Consider the following 24,591-nt stretch of genomic DNA (forward strand, 5'->3'; position numbering starts at 1 on the left):
GTGAGCAGAGAAGACCAGGATTCAAGAACTGGCCTGTCCCAGGACCCCACGGTGCCACTTGACATGGCCTCAAATCCTTCCTTCTTCCTCCAGCCCATCTGCAACTTGGTAACTATATCACAGTCACTCTATAAATGACCGGGATGTACCGAGCACAGGGTTGACAGTCACATGTGGGCCTACGGGCAGGAGAGTCTGGAGCACAGAACACTCTGGACTCAGGATTTCGGGGGCCTTTGTGCTGACATCTCCTTTCCAGCATGCTTGAGAGAACGTGGTGGAAAGTGTGGAAGGCTGACAGCCCTCTGTGTGGACAGGACCCGGTTTATCTGTCGGGCTCTCTCCCTGTTCTCAGTGTCCAGGCCAGTGCCGGCTGAATCAGCATCTGGCATCCATCAGGGGCCCTGGAGCAGGACAGAAAGTAAGAAAGTGCTGGATGTTTGGCCCTGCCATCTGGGACAGAGGCTCTGCTGCCTTCTACTCAGCCTGAGATACACAGAGTGGAGGTTTCCCTCCCCGTCGCTGATACGCAAACACTCAAGCCCTTACACAAAACTATCCTTTGAGAGTAGAGGGCTGACTGGCCTTAAAGAAGGGCTTCTAGCAAAACCAAGTGCATTCAGGGAAGAGGGAGTGCCTTCCCCCCTGCTAAGGATGCAGACTAAAGGATGAAAGTCTGCCCCCCAATTCTTGCCTACGATGAGTGTTATTACTATGGCTTGTTTTCCACCAACTGTTGCAGCAAGGATTATATAACCCCTCCATGTGTTGGGTTTGAAGAAGAAAAACCAAGTCTGGAGAGTTCCACATGGTAACACTAATTTCAAACCGTTGGCTGCTACATTTGAGTACATGTCTTTATTAGGAAAATTATAAGTGCATATACATCTTTTCATTGATATGATTTCAAAGTAGAAATTGTTTCTCAAAAGGAGTTGTTACTTGTTTTTTTTTTTTTTTTTTTTTTAAAGCACACTGCATACAGGAAGCTGCCTTCTCCGGGACCATTTTCACATTTTGTGGGAGATGCCATTTAAACAATACAAAATACAGTATTTATCACATTTAACACTGAACCCATCACTGCTCAGAGGCTGAGAGTCCAGCGAGGTTGCAGGATTACAATCTATGGGATTTTTCAACTTGGCAATGTCAGTGGTCTCCTTAGGGGACATGAAGGTTTTTCTAAGGGATATTTCCAAGGGATGGGAAATTTCCCAGCGAAGATGCATAGAGGGATCAGGACCCCACAGTTCTCATCCAGCTACAAAAGGGGGTACCACCGGGGGAAGGTGGTAACTCCCAGTGAGAGATCTAGTGATTACACCAGGCAGCTGTCAGAAAAGGAGGTCAGACTGGGTCCAGTGACAGGGCTTACGCTCTCTGGACTTCACACGGGCAGCTACAACCTTCTGTTACTCAGGCCCTCTCCTCAAAGCTGGCCCTCCTATTTCTGGAGGACTGGCAGATAAGCAGAGGGCCCCTCCTGAGCCTCGCTGGGGTCTTAGCACCTGGCCGGAGTGGGGCAAAGAACAGTGCAAACAACACAAGGCACAGATTCAAATTCCAACACGCAGCACATCTGTGAGCTCAGCCGCCCCAGTCTTCCCTGCCTGGGTCCTGATGCAAAGGCTGGTGGTGGAGGACCACCCTGGAGGCTGCGCAGAGCACAAGGGAAGGTCAGGGAGGGGCAGCACTGGATCAGGAGGGACAGCTGGGTACTCCCTAATCAAAGTGATGCACAGGATTTGTGTTTTGAAAGCAAAAGGGGATCAAGAGAGCCTTTTCCTGTGCAAATAGACTATTTAAATGCATATTTGCTTTAGCTGGGCAGTCTCCACTTAGGAGCAACTGCAAGGAGAGGAATTGTCACACAAATAATTTTCCAGGCAGTTTCTCCTCTTATCTATTTCCCCCCCAATAGGGGAGAAACAAAAATTATTCTTTATTTAACTGCAGTCAAGATTTATTTAGGGCCATGTTAATTTTCTGAGAGAAAGAGACTTAATGGTTCTGGTTCATGGGTTCCAGGGGAAGATGCTTCTAAATTTTCCATGAGATTTTAAAATATCTTGAATTACTTAGAAAATGACTCTCCCACTGATAATTCGGTCATTTCATGTATAATTCAGGAGCCCTGTAATGACAGGTTAATTTCAGAAGGGGGTTTTGAAACCAGTTCTGTATCCCTTGTAACTATTAAAGGCTCCTCCATATTCTATTTAATCAGTATAACAAAGCTGGTTTGACAATGTGAATTTTTGTTTGGTTGATGGATTTGCCATATACCGTGAAGATCTAATTTAAAGGAATACTTATGGAAATGCCTAACACATGTTACTGATAACTCAAAGATTATTAAATCTGAGAACACCTACAATTCAAGATTATTTTACAGCTATATACTTTCTGCATGTTATTTACAGTTCCTGTGAATTGATACATTTCCTGGTTTTGCCCTTCTTTTTTTTCTACTTTCTTAACTTAAAAAACCTTACTGGGAAATTTAACCAGAGAGGAAAAGTATTAGTGAGACCAAATGAAAAGCAAAACCAGCAAAAACCGTTCAAGTGCCTACCTTTCCAGAAAGTGAAAGTTTTAACTGTTTAATGCAACCCTACAAACTGCTCTCAGCAAAGGGAAACATGCTAAATGTCAGGATTTGTGAGCTACTTTCCTAACCAGCAGAGGAATGCCCTGCTGGACATCCTGTAAGCGCAAAAAGACAGTGGCAGCAGAGAAGGTCCAGGGGCCACTGTGCAAGGTAACCGAGGATGGAGTCACCAAATGGGGGAAAAGCTGAGGTTAGATTTTAATTGGGAAGGAATCCTCATGTTCAGCTTTGATTATTTTATGGGTCAGGCTTTCAAAACCAAAAAAAGTTGAAAAAAGTTTTTTGTTATTCCCCAAACAATGCTGACACCACAGTGAGAAAATCCTCTGTAGTTCTGAGATATCAACAATTATAGAAGCCTTGAGGGTCTGCATCCTTGGAGGTCCATACTGCTGCAAACTGAGTTCCCTTGGGCTCTGTTGATACAACCAGGGGTTTGTGATTATGGGGAAATCAAGGTCCAAATGGATCACAGCCCTAATCAGGAACCTGGTCAAAGGCCCCAAGGGGCACCTCCTCACACAGCCTTTGCATTCGAGGAACTGACAGCGCATGCACCAAGGACATTGACTTTGAACAAAAACACAGGATTGGACGCTGGACAGTATTCCAAACAAGACACAGATGTGCACAGTGATTTCAGGACCAGGTAACACGAGACATTTTTGGGTTGCTTCTTGGTGCCCAGTTTAAAGTAAAGCTTTTGTCTTGAGAGAGTCCTTTTCCGGGGTCACGGAGACACTCTTGGATACACATGATGATGGATGAGAGAGAGAATGATGAGAAGGACGTGATGGGATGCAGAGGAGAGCGCGGGATGAAGGGTGCATCTCACCCTGCCCTGGCCTCACACTCCTGCCTGCTCAGCTCAGGGAAGCCCTGCGGTGCTCACCAAAAAGGCCCACCCCTGCTCTTGCCCCAGAGAAGCGTGAGCCTCCTGCCTGGCCCCCTAGAACCTATCTCCTCCACCACTCGCACAGGGCAGCCTTCACTAGAATCTGCCCAGGCTGGTTGGTGCGAACCCCTCCTGGTGGCTCTCCACCCTGGACATGGTGATGTGGGCAAGTCTCCCTCCCTCTGGGGTTCTGGGGTTCCAGCCTGCACGGCTCAGGAACCTCTGGCCAGATAAGGGGTTCCGTGGGAAAGACACAACAAAGCAGGTAATAGAATGGTCTTAATCTAAGTTCCTATCTGTTACCAGTGACATTGGATAATCAAACTAAATGAGAAATAAACACCATATATTCTGCTACATAATCAAATGGTGAAGTAAAGGCAAACTGTGCGAGACAAGGCCCTTGGAAATGCACTCAGCCCTGCCTGGGTGCAGGGGGTGGCTACAAGCCCTTCCTAACACTGGTTTCAGACCTGGGCTCCTACTGTAAGGCTTCCTCAGGCGTCTGACCCAACCTGCGCCTTTCACATCTTGAACCTCCTGTTGACAAGAACAGAGGGAGACACCATTAAGGCGGGTTCCCGCAGTGGCGGGGCAGCACACTTGAGACGCCGAGACCCGCTCCAGCCGAGGACCCCCCTGTTGATTTCCAAATCGCTGCGGTACTTCTCCCTTCCGAGACCCTGAGCGAGGAGACTGAAGTGAGAGGGACAGATGGCAGAGGCGAGGGATGGATGGAAGGCGGGAAGAGGAGAGGGCAGGTGGGCACAGCAAGCACAGGGCGAAAGGACGAACGAGGGCATGGCACAGCGGTCACACGACAGGACGAGGCGCGCTGCCTTAACCCAGCACAGGCATCAGCCCGGGTCGCACAGCGCCCAGCCCCAGGACCTCTGGGCGCGCGCGGCGCGTTCGTCCTGGAGCTCGGAGCCCCTGCAGCCGGGCCGCGCTGGGACTGCGCATGCGCACCTGGTTGCAGAGGCCTGAGCACCGTCTAGTTACGGTTCAGCCCACAGTGGAATGGAGGTCCGGCCCTTCAGCTCTTCCACGGCGACCCTGTCTTCAGCGGGGCTGGGGCTGTGCCCGCTGGTCAGATACAGTGTGGCCCCAGGGCCAGTGGGGTAATCTAAGGGCAGATGGAGGCTTGCCTGTTTCTTAATGGGGCAGGGGGCAACTCTCTCAGCTTGGGCTGCCCCCGGGATGGGTGGCAGGTGCTGTCTTCCCGAGCACTGCAGAAAGCAGTCTGCCACCTCAGGGAAGCAACAGCTTGACCCACAGTTGCTACAGGACAAACAGCTCTCCCAGAACAGACCTGTCACCCTCTTTGGCACAAAGATACCTGTTCCTGAGGTGTGAAGAAGGGAGCACGGAGACACGTGTCTGGCCCACTTTTTCAGACACTTTAGTAACAGTGGTGCTACCCTGGCCGAGGTCTCGCAAACCACTGCTGCTGGTTTCCACAGAAAGGACCGCAACCCTAGGCAGTCCAGAGGCCTTCAGCGGCACCGAGGGCAGGACGAGGTAGATGGGCAACCCACACACCCGGAAGCAGGCCTGCCAATTCCCCCGCCCCCTGCAAGAGGGGTACAGGCCGGGGGGATTCGCCAGATACAAGGGATGCAGTGGGAGGTAAAAAGTCCTTGGCCACAGCGCCCTAAGGGGTACAATCCTCCAGTGGGGAAAGTGAAAGTGAAAGTGAAGTCGCTCAGTTGTGTCGGACTCCTCGCGACCCCATAGACTGTAGCCTACCAGGCTCCTCCGTCCATGGGATTTTCCAGGCAAGAGTACTGGAGTGGGTTGCCATTTCCTTCTCCAGAGGATCTTCCCGACCCAAGGATCGAACCCAGGTCTCCTGCATTGTAGGCAGATGCTTTACCGTCTGAGCCACGACTAATTCTTATGCCATAAAACAAGAGGAGCTCACAATGCTCCGTGACCCAGGGACAGGCAGGGACCCTGAGCTTCTTCGCTTGAAATCCATGTGCTCCATCCGTCACCCATGTCATCTTTCTGGTTCTGTGTGCTGAAATCATGATCAGGGGTCTGGGATGCAGGGTGCGTGTGTGTCCATGTGTGACGGGGGGTGGGGAAAATAGTGTGTGTATTCAAGGGTTCCCTTTCCAAAGCATCACTGAAATCAGTCTTTCTCTCATCTGGGATCCCTCCTCCTCCCAGTCCAAATTAGAGACTTGGGAAGAAATCTCAGCTATAAATCTGTGTATGTATATGTGTTGGATTGGGGGCTGGTGAATGAGGACTGAGACAGCTGTGTCCCGGAACCTAATCGCTCAAGGTCAGGCAGAAGCGGGGGAGGGGACACACTAGGAGTCCCAGAGCTACAGGCCCTTCACACAACTCCTCTGCCTCAGGGACTCGGGACCGTTGCAAGAAAAATCTACAAAACGAATGAACTGCCCTGCAAAGAGGCTCCCTGAGAAGCATTTCCACAGCTGCTCTCTGGAAATTCAGAGCTGCCAGCCATTTTCCCCACATAGTCGGAGGAAACCCACCTGAGCTTGAAGGTAAAGCCACTCACACAGTCCCAGGCCCAGGAGAAAAGTCCCGCCTCACATGGCAGAGTGGTGGAGGACCAGGCAAGGCACTCGGGGCAAGGTTTCAGTTATCACCTGCAAATGTCATGACCGCAGCCAGCTCTCTCCTCCACAAAGGCAGGGACGCCCCAGGCAGGGGCCAAACAAGAAGGCATAAGGCACTTGCCTCTCGCTGGCTGTCTTCAGATGCCCCTGCTGGGCTAGCAGACTGCTCTGTGCAGAGTTCAGGTGGCCACATGCTGCCCTCAGACAGGAATGCAGATTGTAAGAGTGTGGAGCTGTGTCAGCTCTGAGCGATCCTGACCATGGGCCTTCCAAGAGAGGGAGTGGAGGGCTAGGTGGGAGGCTCATCAGCCCAGGGTGATGCTGGAGAGAGAAGCCGGGTCACTCTAGATGGAGCCCTGAGCCATTCTAGAGTCCAGGCTGTTCTAGATAGAGTCCTGAGCACACAGGCTCTGCATCACAGACCCCAACCCCCATCTCTGCACAACTACTTTCTTCTTAACTTAGCAGACCAGGAAGGGCCCTGAAAAGCACACAAATACAGGAGCCAGTGTGGCCACAGAGGCGGCAAAGCACTGCTCCCCCATGGAAGTCTGAAAGCCTGCCCCGGGAGGCAGGGGGGTCTGCCCTGGAGGAGGCTGAGAGCAAATTTACAAAGCGCCGGGAGCAGAGTGCACTGCGGTCCATCTCGAAGTGGCAGATAACTAGTTTTTCCTTTTCTGAGCAGCCTTTCTCTTCTTCTGTCGCTTCTTTTTTCCTATCTTTTCTTTTTTCCCCACTTTTTCTTCTCTGCTCCCCCTTAGATAAAATTAGTAGAACCATTAATAATGTTGAAATAAACAAGAGTACATGTCAGTCTGTGCAATATTTACAACTGGCCCGTGTATTTAACCCTGTCTTTACTCTCAGGCCTGGAGGCCCCTGGGCAAAGTACTGTCTGTCAGTATGTCATTAAAATAAGTCAGATATTTTCCCCAATTCCAAAAAAAGCATTACACGAGCTTCCAGAACACCGATATTTGTGAACTGGTTGTAGCCACGGTCCATTGCCCAGCTTGACCCTGGTTCCCGCTATTGCCTGAGGCTTCTAACAGGGACCAGGGCTTGATATCTGTAAGGGTGGGAAGGCAGGCCCAGGGCCAGACTGTGTCACCCCAGCCTGCTCTCCTAGGGCTTCTTCACATCTCAATGCAGAGCTGAACTCCCTGCTTTATCTTAAACATCTCTGCATTTCAAATCAGATAAAGGAGGCTGGAGGACCAAGGTTTCAATGACCATCCAGGAGAAAAAAGAAGGCAGCCCGATCCCACCTTCTTTCTGGATGCCCGTGGACACCCCTGGTAATGACTGGGATTGTTCTGGAGAGCAAGGGAGAGAGCTGGTTAGCAGGATTTTATTAGAGCAACTTTATTAGAGCAATTGGCTCTTGACTGTCACATTAACATGATTCAAGCTGAATGGTATTTAATGATTTATGGGGTAAGGCCACCTGATCCTGAGAAAGCTTGATATTAACCATGGGCTGGAATTATGGGATTTTTACATGGGAAAATGTGAAAGCTGGGTATTATGAGGGTTGCGTCTCTGGAGATTACATGGGGATGTTAGGAGAACCAGGTTGGAGGAGGAAGGGGAAGAGGAATTAGTGAGTCAAATATTATTCTTCAGAAAACTAGCGCCACTGATTCCACTGTTTAAACAACAACACGAAAGCGTGAGCTGCAGACCTGACCTGCTCCTGAGCAAGGCCCCTGTACTGTCACTGGCCATGTGAACTCAGCAGAAGGGATGCAAGGCACCTGACCAGCAGGCCAGCTTATGTTTATAAATTACCAGAAACGTGTGTGAGCCCCGTGTCTGACAGTCAGTGGATTTTAGCTCAGGTAAATAAATTCCCACATACAGTAGGAGGTTTATACCATGAAACAACGAGCATTTTATTGCTAGTACATATAATGTCACATTTGATACAATTTTAGTACAAGTGAAAAAATACACTGTGGGTAACATTAAAAAGCTGCGATCACACTTATATGTCATATATACTTCTTTACAAATGGCCAGTAGTTTACGATAATAGAGAAATGTAACCTACTGACATTCATATGGCTCCACTTCAAATATAGGAACTGTTTGACTATAAATATATTTTGAAATACATTTGTCTACTAAAGGAACGTTTAAAAAAATTGTGCACGAAAATATATATATATGCCTTGCAAAAAGTTACAAATACCACCAGGCCCATCTGTGGATCCCATTTATGCATGGGAATTTCATCTTGCCAACATTTCTGATTGGAACCTGAAACTGTGCTGTGGCTTCAGGAGGAGGGGTTAGTGGTCAGAGTCTCGTTTATTCATCTATTTTTTCACTTCTGATTTCAGAAACCTCAGAATTTGTAGAGCCTCCATGGTCTAAATAGGCTTCAGAGGCAATCACAGAAACCAAATTCCTCAAAGGAAACCCTCAGATTGAAAATTGCATTTGATTCTGCAAAGACTGTCTTTCATGGGAAGGCGGAGACATGATCTCATACCCCCAGCAGAGGGCCAGCCCCATTCTGGAGACGGCCAGAGAAGGATCTCACAGAGGGCCTGCGGACGAGGGGTGGGCAAAGGGAGGAGGGGGGCCACAGAGCTGGAGCCCGTGCGGTCACCCTCCTCCAGCTGGGAGCGTACAGAAATGAGAAGCAGAAGCAAGATGAAAGCATGCTCTGGGAAGCAGGGAGAGGCTGGGAATGATCCAGAGAGGGTCTCTGAGCACAGTCCCCAGTGATGGCAGTTCTACGTGGAGCTCTCCTCTAATCACTGAGCTTGAACGAGGAGGTGTAAGGCAGCGGCCACTGCCGAGCACCAGCCAGCATCTGGGTTGTCATTCTAGTAGTGCTTCCCCTGCCGGAGCTGCCCACAGCCTTCCTCCCAGCCTCAGCGTCTGGAGGAAGAATGCTTTTCTCAGCTCCCTGCTTGGCCATCACCTGACTGTGCTCAGACTCCCCAGGGGAGAAAAGGAGAATCTCCAAAACAAACCAAATACAGAGCTTGAAGTAATTATCAATTGAAAAAAGGGTAATGAGTGATGATGACTATGATGATCACGAGGTAACAGGCTGCTGGGAAGTGCTGATGGGTGATATAATTTCTTAGAAAAACCCCAGTTATACAACAGCCAACGTGAAGAGTGTGGAGGAGTACACGCTGCAGCACTGTGCCACGTGCTGTAAATGCAGCTGTCTGCGTACCGGGCGAAGCTCACGCCCATCCCCAGGCCAATGCCCTGCCCCAGGCATACCCTTCCTCCCCCGCACCTTTGCCCTTTTATCTCATTCAGGTTTAGCTTTCCTCGGGTGGGTCTAGTGGAAAGTCCGTTTTGGTTGTTGTGCTTACTTGTTTAAAGCTTTGTCCAGGTATTCCTGAATCCACTTCAATTTCGGGTCAATGCACACTTGCCTATTGTTGTTCTTCAGCCTTGCCCTGTCAAAACAGAAGAGGCGACAGTATGCAGCTGAGCAGAAGGGGGCACGGCTGTGACCCGGGCCACTGCTCACCTGATACCCAGGTGTGGACCCCACTGGAGCCTCCCAGCCGGCTCAGGCACAGAAGGAACTCACGATGTGCCAGGGAGACAATGCTAGCCACGCTGCAGGTCTTACCCCAGAGACACTGGGAAGAGAAGGAAGGTCTTTAAGGAGTCCAGAGAGAACTCACACATGGAACACTTGAGCTGGCTTTTGAAGGATAAGTAGGAGTGGGCAAGTAAAGGGGGAGAGAAAAGTAAGCGCAAATACTCCAGGGGGGTGACAGTGCAGAGAGAATGTGGAGGGATTGGAGAGACGGGACCCTGAAGAAGCCTGCAGCCAGGTGTAAGGAGCAAAGAAGAGGGGCTTTATCTGCAATTTTGTTTGTGATGGGAACTCGTGGGGACTTTGAACCGGAGGGTGGCAGAAGCAGATTTGTATTTTGATGGATCATCTTGACAGTACATGGAAGACAGACTTAGGAGTAAGCCTGGGGCCTGGAGCCCTACAGAGAAGTATGAGCAATAGTCTGGGGGATGGGAGAGGTGAGAGTGCAGTAGGGGGAGCGACAGGTGCAGGGTGGGAGGGATGGGCAAGGGGGTGAGGGATGGGGAAGGGGGTGAGGGATGGGGAAGGGGGTGAGGATGGGGAAGGGGGTGAGGGAGAGGAAGTGTCAGCAGTTTGCCAGAAAATGGTTTCCAGAGAGATTTTACAAGTTCACTGAGTGTTCATGGTCTCATTTGTTCTCTGAAAGTTTGGTGTGCACCCTGTCACCTCCATTCATAGCCTCCCTCCCTAAAGACTCCTGGAGGAGAGCCTGGACTTCTCTCTGGATCTCCATAAAACCCTGGTACCAGGTAATGTCAAGCAGCCTGAGGACACTACCACACCCCAGCCACTCAGCATCCGTGAGGACGCCTGGGGCCAGCACAGTGGCTCGCCAACACTCACAGGAGTCTTCACACAGCCTGCCTGTTGAGCCAACGAGCTGAGCAGAAGCCTGTCTCAGAGCAAGGCGGACTGAGGTCCAGTTCCGGGGTCTGCTGTTTTTTAATGTTGTGCTTGTGCACACAGACCTGAGGACTCTGGCTTCTTCCAGCTCGAGATGCAGTCCCAGGCAGGAAAACCTGCAGAGTCTCCACTGCAGAGTGGCCCATCCTCACTGAAGTGAATATCTGATTAAATACTTCTCAAATGACAGAGTATTGTATTACAAGCAAAGAAAAAAATTCATCTCCTAGTGCCCTAAAACATAGTGTAAATGACAAACACATTCAAGGCAGAAAGGCTAGGAAAAAAAGACAAAGACAAATCAAACCTAAAACCAGGTGCTGTTGGGTGGAACACCGTCAGGTAGCTTGTCTTCCACCTGTTGCATCCCCCGCCCAGCTCAGGGCAAGTGAGCACACGGACATGGGGGCACTGGAGGTCTGGGCGATGGACACCCACGTGTGGCTTTCCTTCCGCACCCGGCCCAGCCTCCCGCACTCCAGGAGAGATCTTCGTCTTCTGCATACGTGATTTTGGTGCGTCTCGTTTCCCACATGAATGAAATCAAATGTTAGCAGCTGCCATCAACAGCAGCAAAACAAAAACCTTGTGTGCTGGGTTTCAGAAAATGCAGTTAAGTGAGCTGGTGATTTTGAGTTTCACCAAACAGTTGAATGATGGCTTCAGCTGCATTTGGGTCTTGTGATTTTGTGCTGTGATAAAGGATTAAATGAGGGCACCAAAACCCTGAAACTGGTAGAACTATTACAAGCAAGGGGCTGGTTAATTTACTGTACTTCAGTAGAAAGAAACTTTGGTGAAGTTCATGTTCCTCCAGTCTAAGGGGCGCATCTGAATGTGCTCCCATCTCTTAAACTAAAGGGAGGAAGCATGGAAAGAGGAGGCAAGGACCTGTGGGAGCACAGCACCCAGGCTTAGGGCACCAGGGCTAAGAGCAGCTTTTGAAACTCCTTCCTGGTGGTAATATCAGCTGCCGCTAATCAGGCCGGGTTCGAGGCTGGACACTCGGCACGTGTCACTTCTCTAGCTTTAACGCGTCTGCAGGTTAGGCTCACCATGCCCGTTTCTGGAGGACGATGTTGAGACTTACACAATCTGAAGGGAGCAGTTTGGAGTGTTGAGGATTTTGAGGTGCTTGACGTTGGCTTTGGCGACATGGCTCTCAAAGAATCGGCAAGGGCATCTGTAGCTCAGGCTGACCGGTTTCGCTGGAAAGGGAAATGAGAACAAGGCAGCTTGTTATTTTCTTGCTGGGCCTTGGGGATACAAGGGTGACTGAGTCTGCAGCCGAGGGATCGGGTGGTGGTTTGCTAGGGAGTCACGGGTGCCCCGTGGCAGAGACCTTCACCTTGGGCCACACAGGGAGCTCTGAGTGGGCTTGGGCTCAGCTTCGACAAGGCAAGAAGCCAGAAGGACCTGAGGAGGCTAGACCCTACGAGGGTAGGGAAGCTAACATAAGAAGCCTCCTGCTCCTGTGTCTCAAGATAAAGGGCGTGAATTACAGGAGAGGACTGTTTCAGCCCAAGGCACTGAGGTTCCCAGTTATTCTTTGCAAAATCAACTCTTCCAGGGCCTACTGAGTAAGACTTCCCCATTCAGGGAAAAGCAAGAAGGAAGAAGGAGGCTCCAGGCTTGCTCCCTCCTCCTCCTCCCCCAGAGAAGCCACTGCAGCTTCCCTGGGAACGCTGCCCTCCCCCACCTGCAGTCTTCTCCCCCCTCACATTTACCTTAAGCTCAGGCAAACCACAAAAGAATTCCCAACTGGCTTCCTCCCTGGGAATCCCCAGAGGGCAGGCGAGGGCCCACCTTCTCCCCGCACTTGCAGGGCTGCAGCACAAGGATGCCCCAGCCTCCTGGGTTGTATTCCATCTTTGTTTGCCAATCCACCAATTTGCAAAATGCCATAATTGACACTCATTAGTGTAAATTAGCAAAAGGCTCCTGCAGAACCCACGGCTCACCCTGTAAGTCTAGAATTGCCAGCCCAGGGGCAGGGGTGGGGGGTGGAGTGGGTGCGGGTAGGGTTGGGGGGAGTGGATCCTAGGATTTGTGTGTGTGTGTCTGTGTGCGCATTTTCTGCAGATTTTATCCAAGCCCTACTTAATACCCCAAATTATTTGAATTTGTGGATCCTTTCATCAGGGATTAAATGTATGTCTGAGAATATTTAGTCCAGAGATTTTTTTTTTTTAAGTTTGCCTGTTTACAGAGCTCCCAGAAGCCTCTTGGTGGTTCTGAATTTCCATGCTTTGGGGCAAGAGAGCTGGGGAAGCTTATGAGCAAGGGACTTTTTTTTTTCTTCTAAAGGCTGAATTTAGTTGAGAGGCCATGGCCACCGAGTCAAGGGGTAAGCGGACCACCTGGCCCCTCCCAAGATCAAACTCGACTCCCTGAAAACCAGGAAGAAGAAGCCTGGTTTCCAGGTGCTCAGTGACTGTGGCGCTAGGGAGCCCGGAGCAGCCGTCAGGTTTACGCCTGGGCTGACTCCAGAAAGGCACTGCCGGGGCCAGGCTTTTAGCAACTGCACCAGGTCCCTGCAGAAGTCTGCAGGGCTCTGTAACCAGAGCACCTGGGAAAGTGGCCTAGAGCTGGGGGCTGGGCTGCCTGAGTAAAGGAAGCGTCAAAGTCCCCCTCATCAGTGTCCTGGGACCAGGTCCCAGCTGAGCAGAACCAGACTGTGGGTCCCAGGGGTGAGGCAGCGTTGGTCCCAATCCCAGAGCATCAAGCTGGAAGGTGCACAGCGTGACAGCTGCTGGGGCGATGCTGTGGGTGGTGGGGGCTGCTCCTTGCCCCCGTCCCCCAGATGCGGCTTGGACTCCATTAACCAAGCAGTGAGATCAGGCCAGAAATCAGAGCCCATTCTGAGCTCAAAACACAAGCTTTCTCTTTTTCTCCTCTCCCCTCTCCACCCCCCTGGGATTATCCATTTCCTTCAAAGGCAATTTTTCATTCTTGCTCCCAGGACCCAGTTGCCTGCCTATCAAGTGGAGACTTTCAACAGGTTTTTTAAAGTGACAGAGCCCCAAGTGTTCTTACCAAGAGAGCTGGGTGCTGTGTCCACCTGGTTACTGACCGTCCTGCCAGCTTTTCACCAATATTACTAACTTTTCCAACTGTTTTGCATATGTACAGGCAAGAGGCCTGACTGCCCCAGATGTTACCCAGGAGTGGGGTGAACTTGGCTTCTGGTGAAGTTGGCATCTGGTGAACTGGGCTCTGCTCCACAGCAGTCCTTTCACACTAATGCAGAGACAGGAGCTCCTGAGTCAGCCCCTCCAACCAAGCCTGGGAATGGGACCCAGGGCATCCAGGGACCCAGAAGCCCAGAGCATCCAGGGACCCAGCTTTGTGGTTGAGGTCAAGCAACGGAAGGAGGGTAGAAGCCAGAGCCAGAGCCTGAACATGGGGACTCAGCGTGAGCACCCCCTCTCGGTGGTCACAAAGTGCCTCCTGACCTACGCATGCAAGGAGAGCATGACCATCCTGACCTGGCCACTCAACTGCCAAGAGGCAACTCAGATGGGCAAGCAACCAGCACTTCTCAGAGCTAGGAGGAGCCTGTGAACGAGGCCCCCACTCCTTCTGCGTTCCCCAGGGTCAGCTGAGCCCAGGACTCCAAGACCTGGGTCCCTGCATTCCAGTCATTTCTGCAGTTCCCCAGGGGAGGTGGCAGCCAGAGGAAGCACCATTTCCTCCTCCAACAGCTGGATGGTAACACCTCCACTTTAGCCAAACCACTCAATTGTTAACAGCCTCAAACCAGAGCGTTCCCCATGACCTGGGGCCAGGACTGTGTAAAGAAAAGGCTAGGTTACTTTTTCACCTTACAGAAAAACAACAACAATCTAAATTTCCTTTGGGGGCAGTCCCACTGTAGCTTTGACCAGCAACTTGCTACACTTGTAGGGAACCCTTCCCAGGTGGTCAGTCACCAGCAATGGAGAATGCAGCCTGCAGTCTTCTGTGCAAACCCAGATGACTGCTCCAGGGTCTGAGCCCCCAAACTGACCTCAGCTACAGGGAGATCTCAGTGTTCTTCAACCCTCTCTGCAGGACTGGTTAGAAACTTCGCAGCCAAGAACTCTCAGCAGGGCCTGACCAGGCTGACTTGGTTTTGTTTTGTGTGTTCAGAGGCAATGGTTTATTTTGCTTTGCAGCAGCGGTGTCCTGTAACAGGACAGTGAGTTTTCTCTTAAGCCTCAAAAGGAAAAAACGCTCTCTCCCTCTCACAGTGAAACGGGACACCACCTTTCCCCGTGGCCTAAGGCGTTGGCGATTGAATTTTGCAGCAGCGCTCAGCTCGCTTCGAGGTGGAGAGCTCAGTCGGCTGGTGACAAAGGCGCCTGTCTGCAGGTGTGCTTGGGGGACTGGGTAGGAGCATGCATGACCCGGATGGCGCCTGGGTCTCTCTTGGGTGACCCCAGAAAGAGGCAGGGAAGGCACTGGCTGGGTGCGCGTCCAGCTTCGCCGCGTGGCTGCAGACCGCACCACGGGTACGGAAGCGCTGCCAGGCGTTTGGCTCAAACCCGACAGCTGCTCGGAACGAGACGCCCGCGGAGCCCCACTTAGGTGGGTGCAGAAAGAGTGTAGGCCTCGCGTAAATGGGACGCCTCGCGGCTGACAGGATCGCATCGCCACGACAAACAAGTCGCGGTGCCAGACAGGCTTTGCAAAGCGCTCTCTCCAAACACGAACCGCAGATCGCATGGCCGGTGCGCTGCGCTGCGGGGCCTCGGAGCCCACTCGCCTCTGGAAACTTAGCTGCGCTCGGAAGGCACTAATCCGGGAGGTGGGTGGTCAAGGGCCGGGGACCCGCGGCTCCCGGTTCAGCTCCACACCTCGGCGCCCTCGCTAGCCGACTCCGAAAGCGCCCGGGGCGCGCTCGCACCCAACTATCCTGCGCGACCAAGCTCTGCAGCCCGCCCGAGGTCGGCGGCTGCTCCCGCGTCCCGGAACCCAAGCCCTGTCGCGGAGTGCGAAGCCTCGGAGCGGGGTCCCTGGGGGGCGGGGGACTTCGAACACCGTACGCCGAGGGAGTGCGCCCCGCGAAGCGGGCTGCCTCAACCTCCGGGGTGCAAGGCGGCGCGGGGTGCGCTCGCTCGGGACAGCTGGGGCAGGGGCAGAGGAGCCGGGGCCCTTGCCGAGCCCGGCGCCCGGCGCCTGCCCACGCCCCGGTCGCTGGGCGCACTCACCGTCGCTGAGGCACAGCGCAGTCAGCACGAGGGCCAGCACGACGAAGACCTTGGCATCCATGGCACTAGCCGGCGGCGGGCTGACCGAGGCCGGGCGCGGAGGGGATGCGGCGGCGGAGAGTGAAAGTGCGGCGGCAGGAGGCGCGCGCCCGGCACTTTAGAGGCGAGAGCGGGGCGGGGCGGGCGCGCGGCGAGGGGCGGGCCTGGAGCTGAATCCGGGCTGTGGCCGGGGGCTTGGACCGGAGTCCCTCCCAGCCGGCCGCTCCCCCTGTCCCCTCCCTTCTCACCCCTGCCCCAGCGCTGGATGCTCCCGGGGCTGCGATGAGCTCCAGTTTTTGACCTCTCAGTTGCACTGGGTCCTGTTTGGAAATCCGACCTGCACCAGGTCGGAAGCCAGTGCCCAGGGAGGGTTGGAGACAGGGCTGGTAACTGTTCCCATTATGCAGATGGAGAGACTGAGTCCCAGAGGCTAGAACTGAATGAGAACCAAGGGAAAACAAACAGGTCGGTCCTAGAGGTGAGGGCCAGCTAGGCCAGTGGCGTACTGAGTAGGCTAATAGCGTCCTATTTGGGGAGTGTAGGACCTGGAAGTGACCACGGGCCTCGGCTTGCTGCACTGCGGCCGGGTAAACTGGAACCAAGGGAAGCAAACTGGTCTTTGCATCAGAGCTTCTCTTATTCCAAGCCAAAGCTATCACTTATGTATTAGCCGAGTCTCAGTTTACTCAAGTATGAAGTTGAAGCTTTAAAATAGAATAATGTGCCGTCAAAAGGAAATAATGCCAGTTCGCCCCGGAGGCTTTTAGTAACCATGCATTTATTCAGCCCTTTGCACCTGCTCTTCAACTGAGAAATGGGTTAGTTCCCACCCTGCGAAGGGGAACAATGGGAATTGACTTGAGACCATGGCGAAGTGTTCAGCATTCAGTCTGACACATAGTCAGTACTCAAGAAATGTAAACTAGAAATAACTGTTCACACTTCAGTATTTTCTCCTTCTTCCCATCGGATGTTCTTACCACCCGAAACAATGAGAGAACTCTCCTCTCCTCCCCACACCCAGGACGGTGCTCCTGGAGTTGGTCTTTTTGGTTTAGAGACTATACCAATAGGGTCGTCCCTCGGCGGTGTCCAGCCCTCCCAGCAGGCTGCTGCGCCCCAACCTGGACACATGAGAAGGTCCCGAAGTGGACAGGGGTGCAAGCAGGCGGTCTGGAAGGCGCGGGGGTGAGAAAAGTGCCTTTTTGATCCTCTCTAGTGATCACAAGCCTCCCCGGCCACCTCCGTCTGTTCTTTCCCTCGTAATCTGACAGTGGAGTGGATTCTGTCCCGGCGTCCATCCAAGGGGCGCTTGCTCGGTGGGGACAAGTCTCTGGAGTCCCGAATCTCTGGCCTTGGGGGAGTGGGCGGGGCCTGCCGGCCCTGGGCTCAATTGCTCAAACTGGGGGCCAAGGAAAGGGGAAATCAGCAAGAAACAGCGAGAGCTCCAGGATTCCAGTCGTGGGGATGGTTGTCTTTTGTTTTTCCAAACTACTGTCGCACCCAGTTTGATGCCTTGTGAATCCGTGTTCATTCTTTCATTCATTCACTCCCGGCCGAGCTCACTTCTGGGTACTGGGCGTTGAGCCGGGACTCTCACCGACTTGGTCTCTGCCCTTAAAGAATTACCAATCCAATGGATAATACAGTCCTCCCCGGCCGGCCATCGCCTCCTCTCGGGAAAGCTGGAGCGGATAATCTCCAAGTTGCCGAGCCCTAGCCGACTGCGAACCAGCTAGAGCGCAGCGGCCGAGCTCGGGCGCCCTCTGGTGACGACGTCTCTCATTTCCCCTTCTACCCCTCCCCCATGCCCCTGGGGTCCGGGTGGACTAAGTCTGGGGCCAGCCCCAGATCCCTGAGCAAACTGGTAAAGCTACAAGGTTCAGTCTTACTCGGGCGGCGGGGACTTAGGGGCACATCGTGAAACCTACAGCCCAGCGAGAGATGCGCGGGTGGCGTTTTACCTGCAAGACCGGCCAAAGCCAATGTGAAAATCTCTTGCTTGTTTCCTTTTTGTCACAAAATCGATAGCTGCTCCCAGAGTTTAAGGGAGTCACTGGGAGGGATCCACGTGGACTGGTGGGAAACCAGGGCCTTCTGCTTGGCCGCTTCCCGCTATCCCAGAACAGACATCAGTGTGGACAGACATCATTGACCCTTCACTGCCTCTATTAATTCATTACAGTTCTTCCTGAGCACCTGTTATGTTCCAGACACGAATAAGTGTTTGAAATATATTAGTAAAGGAGGCACAAACAAACAACCCAAACCCCTGTCCTCCTGGAGTGTACACCCTGGGAGGTGGGGGAAAGAAAATGGGCAGTACAGGTAAGTAACTAAGCGGATTGTCAAGTGATAGAAAAATCATTGAGTGAAAAAGTGAACCAGAAGGAAGGGGAGTGAGTTAGACTTTTAGATAGGGAAGCCAAGGATCTGTAACATGTCCACAGTCTATAAGTTGGCAAGCTATTTAAATTTAAAACTCTGTGCAAGTCAACACTCTGGGGACCAGGGACATCAGACTGTCTACCCTTTTAACCTGGGCTCTGTGCTCTGTCCCAGGGAAGCCTCCCAAATTCAAGGCAGCAGGGCACACCACCCTTTCTCTGTCCTTTGCTTGTGACACTATCTCTGCATAAAAGGCTCCACCTTCTTTCTCTGCCGGGAAACTCGGTTTCCTATCAAGGCCCAAAGCAATGCCACCTTCCCTGTGAGACTTCATGCACACTCAGCACTCAGAGCTGCAGCTCCTCAAGGACACCTCAGTCAAGAGGAGTTCAGGGTCAGAAGGAGGCAGGGGTCTGGCTGTTAACAGACAGATATATTTCCAAGGCATGGGCTCTGGACCCCTGGTGGGTGTAGAGCCTCCCTGTGGCTCTCTGCCCAGCCTGGGCTGTTCATACCTTCAGAATTCAGTGGCGGGGTTTTTGGAGGAGGGCTTAGCACAGGGTTGAAGGTTGGCACCCAATCAGTGTTTCCCAGGGTGAAACCATCAAGGTGACTTTAGGTAGTACTCGGAAAACATTGTTTTAGAAACCATGGATTTATATATTTATTTTTTAAAGTGATAAGAAAAAAAGTATAACTAGCGCCTTAAAGCAGGCATTTCAGATATTGCTCAAGACATTTCATTTTAAAATATATGACTTAAGTTTTAAAAAATAGATTTAAACTAACAAAGCAGTCAATGGTATAGGTGGTTGGGGAAAGAGCAAAACATCAGTGATACAAAAGGTCTGAAGTTTGAAAATAAATAAAGACCATTTTAAAATTACTTGATACTCCCACCCTTTTTAAAAACAAACTGTTTGGTCTTAAAGTGGTAAAACCAAATCATACAAGGGAGATATGCTGTCTTCACTCTTGCCATCCAGACGAGCCCAGAAGGTGCTCACCCAGGAGTGCTCACTCGGGTTGGCAATCTATGAGATTCCAAACTCTGGCCCTGGAGACCCACAGGCCTCCCTCTTCAGCCATGAGTCTCCTTTCACACATCTCTGAGTGTGGGCCTGAGGGGCTCAGCCAAGGACGACAGCATGTGCTACACCCTCCCTGCCCCCCGCTCTCCCATCGTTGACATCTAGCATTGGGGTTCACCAGGGTGTGTCCCACTCTGCGAACCAGCAGCCAAGGAAGAACGACAAAGCTTCAGAGCCTGCTGTCATCTGTGGAATGGGTATATTAGCCCTCCCGTTGGCTTTGGGATTTGCTGGGTGTGAAAGAAAGCACTTGGCACAGAGAAGGCCCTCGGAAGATATTTACACAGGACTTCAGTTTGCTTTCTCTGAATCTGTCACATTTGGTTCTTACAAAGACGACACCTGCAGAAGAAACCCTAATACCTCAGTTCTGTAGACAGGAGGCTAAAGTTCAGAGCGGTTCAAGGCCTTGGCCAACCCGGCAGAGCCAAACAAAGACAAAGGCACAGCTCTCTGGACCCATAATCTCTGGGTTCTGAAACCTCAGCGTATGTGGGGATGGAGGTCACTTTCATGACAGGTGTCTAGGGAAACCTCTTGTAGCCCTATACCCAAAGCCCACACTCAGAATCTGTCAGGCTGACTCTATCTTCCTTGATGGGATCCTAAATTGGCCTCAGGAGCCAGTTGCAGGAGCCCCAGTCCATCCCAGAGGGAAGGACCCAGGGAGGCTGAGCAGGGCTCCTGTATGGGGGGCTCGTTCAGTGCTGGGTCCTGGCAGGCTTTGGGATCCACATGGAAGCAGGGCTCACCCTACGTGAAGGCACACCTCCTGTAGGTCAGATCTCCTGTGGAAGGCCCTGGACCCAAAGACTGCCTCGATGAACACTCCTAAAGCAGGGGTGGTATTTTCTGGGACATCTTCATGCCTGCAGCCCACACACGCCAACACAACTCTGCCTGCACTCATTGCCCAAATCAGTGGAGTCGAGTCCAGATTTGCTCTGCTGATCCTAATGCTTCCCCTCGTCTTCCTGTGTCCAGGAGTAGCCTCTGGGCAGACAGGGCTCAGCATCTGGAGCTCCATGAAGTTTCTGGGACTGGAGTATACCCCAACCTTTACATAAATCCCTGGATGATGGGAAGAGTGAGCCCCGGGGGATAAACAATGCTTACACAGGAGTTCCTCAACCTCACATCTCCCTATGAGGCGGGCTCAATGTTAACCTCCATTCCCAAGATTTGGGAACTAAGATCACATAGCTACTCTTTGGCAAAGCCAGGATTCAAATCAACTCTGCCTGGCTCTGGAGGGGCTGTTCTTGGTGAAGGATAGAAGGGTGGGTTTGTCACATAAAATATAGGACACCCCATTAAATTTGCATCTCAGATAAATGTCTCTCTTTTTTAGTATAAATACGTTCCAAATATTGCATGGGACATACTTACACTAAAAAGAATTATTCCTTGTTCATCTGAAATTCAAGTTTAACTAGGTGTGCAGGATTTTTATTTGTTGAGTCTGGTAACCTGGCTCCAGAGTCTACACTCCTCTCAGTACCATGAAGCCCCTCTTGGTGGGCTCCCTGCCTGGGAATTGAGGACGTGTGGGCAGAGGGTGGGAAGAGTGTTGGGAAGGCAAGTTCTGAAATCATCCACTTTCTCAGTGAAGGGATTTCTTGAATTTTATTACAACAGAGTTTTATTATGCTGGAAAGTGGTGCATTAAAGCAATATGGGAATGATCTTTTCTGTTTTCCTTTTTGCTGTGAATAGTTTAATGACATGCTAACCCCAACCCGGACCTTCCAGAAATTGTCCTGGTCGTGCCTCAGGCTTCTTCTCTCCAGCACCCCCGGTCCTCCTCTCCCTCTGGTCTGGGAAGATGTACATGAAGCACAGTTACTGACACCCTTTCTGTGTTTCGGTGGCCTGAGCTGTGTACGGGGGAGGAGGAGGAGCCGTCATCCCAGAAATGAGCATCACATGGCCAGTATCCTATTTAGAGGGATTTGCAGATGAAGAAAGAGGTCAAGAGCTGCTGCGGTTCATGGAGGAGGAGCCGGGCCTACTGCCCACACAGCTGGGCCCCTAGTCAGAGAAGCCAGGATCCCAGACCCACCGGCCCTCCCTGTTCAGAGGAGGGACTTGAACGTCTTTCTCCACCTTACATCCCCGTGGCCAGAGTCTGAAGTCTTTCTTCACAGATGTGCTGGACAAGACCTCACATGCAGGCTGCCCAGAGAGCCTTTCAAGACTGAGTGCAAAGGCAGGCTGCATGGGCAGCAGGTCCATGGGATAAGTGGGAGATGGACTTGGGTGGGGAGACTTGCCAGCACCTCTAAGGTATGTAACACCCACGCCACTGCTCAGAAACAGACTGAGGAGATTAAGCAAATGGATCGTTAAGAGATTTTTGTTGTTGTTTGGGAATAATTTACCAATTAAACTTTGTAAACTAGGGATGGCGGTGTTGTTTTTAGACAAGCCAGATCCAAGATCTTGACTGGGAATTTGGGTCTCATCCATGACACCTCACTGGCTTCCAGCTTCTAGCAGCCTTTCTCTTCTTAGGTTCCAGAAATGAAGTTCCTATATTTGCAGCCAAGTTGATTGATCCCTGGTGTGCACTTTGTCTCTGTGGAGTACCCAAGTTTTGCCTCATAGCCCTCGGCTTGCCACCAAGAGGTGTTACACTTCTTCATAAATCTGCAATCCAGCCTTCCATCCATCCATCCATTCCTCCATACACCCACTCATCCACTCATCTGTTCATCATCCACCCGCCAATGCATCCACCCATTTCTCCCCTCATCCATCTATCCATCCATCCATCCATTCATCTACTCAAGCAGCCATCCACCCTTCCTTCTGGCTCTTCCCTTCAACCACTCCCCACTAGTTCTCTCCAGGTAGTACTCTAGCCCTGAGATGCCTTTTGCACCAAGAAAAGAAAGATGCACCTCCTGCTTTCTGGACCATGGGGGAAGATGAATGAAGCATCAAAGGCCGGAAACCCAGAGGTCACCCAGTAAGTCCTCACCTTGATAGAGATCAAAACCTTTGCTCTCTCCTCGCCAAAAGAGCAACCTCTGAAAGGCAGGGAGGGCTTCCTGGCTTCCCACCCAGGCAGGAGCTAAGGAGGGACAACATCTGAGTATTCTTCACCCTTACTGCCCGTATCATGATTTTCTTCCATAAATTACAAAAAAAAAAAAAGCAAAGAAACAAACCTTTATTTCTCTGTTTACTCCTTTGCATTTAATGAGCAGTTGTTAACGTGACTGAAACCATCTGATGATTTTTGCCAAATGGAAAAATCTCCCTACAGGGGCAATAAAACAAATATTCAGGATAGAGAGAGGCAGTCATAAAAGGCATTACCCGGTTGTAAACAGAGGCGGGTGGTGGTGATGTATTACCCCTGCTTCGGCAGCTTTCAACAAAGTTCTGAGATTCCAGGAGGGGCTCTGACCCGAGGCAATATTTACTTCCCCGGCTTCTTCCGCAGGTCAGTGTGGGTATAATTCTGTCTACCAGTTGACTGCAGTTGAGGTTTTGAGCAGGAAGCTCTAACTGTGAGCCTTCGTAGCTCAGTAGGATTCAGTCACACCCACCCAGAACACGCCAAGGAAAGCCACTGTACTGTCCTGGCCAGGTGTGGGCGTCTCTGCACACCCTGGATGGGAATGCGGAGCTGGATGGCGTTGGTTTGTACCTGGTCCCATAGCTCTGCGTGTCCACTGCACCGAAAGCTGTACTTTGTCCCAGTGTGCTCAGAAGGCCCGTGATTTTCTGACGTTCCATCATGCAAGGATGGCAGTCTTAGCTGTATACCAACTTCATGGTTTGGTACAAAGAGCCCACTAGACTTCACACAGATCTTCAAGTCTGAAGTCAAAGCAAAACTTAAACTTATGAGAACAGGAGTCCTACTGTGGGGTCCAAGTGCCTAGCTGCCTTGTGAGGCTGCACTTAGCCCGCAGGTCCTGTGTGGTGACAACTGCAGTGTAACCCAGAGTCGGACAGATGCTGACAATCGCAGAGACGGTCCACACCGCCATCGACAGCATCATGGCAGGGTAAGCATGCTTGGCTCCGACTTCAGGTGTAACCACGAACGCCCAGAGAGTAAAGGGACTTCCCACCACCTGCCGAGCTGGCGGTGCCGACCAGACTCTGCCAGAGCTGCTGTGATGGCCCCCGTGTTCCCATCACACTCCCATCTGGGTGTGGAGGTGCTCAGCCTTTGGTCGCTTTGGACTTGGAAGATCTGCTTCACCCGGACTAAAGCCCCTTTCAGGGAGCACTGACTCGTGTGCAGTAGGGTCTGAGCCTCACAGTCAGGCTCCACCCTACAGCCAAGAGGATGTAGCTGAATAAATCTAACAATAGCTGACCTCGAAGACCGGAATGAAGTCTTTGGTCTGTGTCTGGCGCCTGCCGTGGGGTCTCCAGAGCCTCAGAGGCCCAGGCTGGCTGGGAACTCCAGTGTGGGCCATGGGCTCCCCTGTTTCACACCCAACTGACTCCTTCCTGGGGGACTCAATGGGTCCTGAAGAGGCGCCCCCTCAGCCCTGCCCTAGCAGATCTGAAATCCTCATGGCTGAGGTCATGCCCAGGAGCCAGCTTCTTAGGACAGAGCAGTAGTTACCGGGGCTGGAAGAGGGGGTGGGATCTGCTCTGCCCTTCTGGTGGAGCTGGAAGCTGGGAGAGTGCCACGCTTCCATTCTGTGTATGCAGGGAGTGCCAGCACGTAATCTTATTTACATCTTCCCAGTTTCCATCTCTTGTTTTATGAGGCAGTTCTCACATGCATTTACCCCTCCCACCAAACCAGGGGTTCTCATCCCCATTTTGCTAACAAAGAATGGATCCAGGATTTAAAGACTTGGGGGAGGATGCTCAGGTGATGCGTAGAGATGCAGGGTCCCGGCGGGTGCCAGGCCCTCAGCTACACACCTTTAAGGATGATTGGGAAGTGCTGTCAGGCAGGTAACTCATGCAGGGGTGAAGGTGCGCCTGCTGGCAGATTTGACCTTAGCCAGATGCTGGGAAAACAGTTCATTGTCCATAGTCCCCACCGCCCCCGCAGTCCTAACAGGAGGCTCCTCAGGAGGCGTCTGCACAAGACTGTTGCCTGGGTCAGACCTGAAAGCAGGAAAAACAGGTTTTAAGCTCCCACCCCTCATCTTTGCCCCCTTGCTGCTTTCATCCTGGTCCCTAAACATGCTCTTAAGTGGGAGCTTATTTTCTGCCAGGTCCAGCCCCTGGAATTTGGGCAATCATGGTTTCTGGGAGAACCAGCCAGCTGCAGCCTAGGAACTGATAGCAGATGGGAGTGAGGAT

General features: G+C 51.9%; 1 protein-coding gene across 4 annotated transcripts in view; it reads right to left on the reverse strand.

Moving 5' to 3' along the window:
* The window catches only part of CXCL12 (C-X-C motif chemokine ligand 12), a 28,946-nt gene extending 13,029 nt beyond the window's left edge, over positions 1-15,917 (reverse strand). Inside the window, exons 1-4 of one of the 4 annotated variants that reach the window (XM_086381346.1) lie at positions 15,785-15,917; positions 11,683-11,800; positions 9,451-9,537; positions 840-4,049 (exon numbers count right to left, since the gene is read on the reverse strand). In XM_086381346.1, coding sequence (XP_086237472.1) covers positions 4,034-4,049; positions 9,451-9,537; positions 11,683-11,800; positions 15,785-15,845 — 282 coding nt within the window. In that variant the 5' untranslated portion in view covers positions 15,846-15,917 and the 3' untranslated portion in view covers positions 840-4,033. Of the gene's footprint in view, positions 1-839; positions 6,863-7,976; positions 8,999-9,450; positions 9,538-11,682; positions 11,801-15,784 lie in introns of those variants that run through there. The other 3 variants (XM_086381344.1, XM_086381347.1, XM_086381345.1) reach the window with 3 other exon arrangements.
* Between the last annotated feature and the right edge of the window lie 8,674 nt (positions 15,918-24,591).

The sequence above is a fragment of the Bos grunniens genome, chromosome 28 (assembly GCF_055505025.1).
Source record: "Bos grunniens cultivar Pamir isolate PY7600 chromosome 28, Bosgru_T2T1.0, whole genome shotgun sequence".
Classification (NCBI taxonomy): Eukaryota; Metazoa; Chordata; class Mammalia; order Artiodactyla; family Bovidae; genus Bos; species Bos grunniens.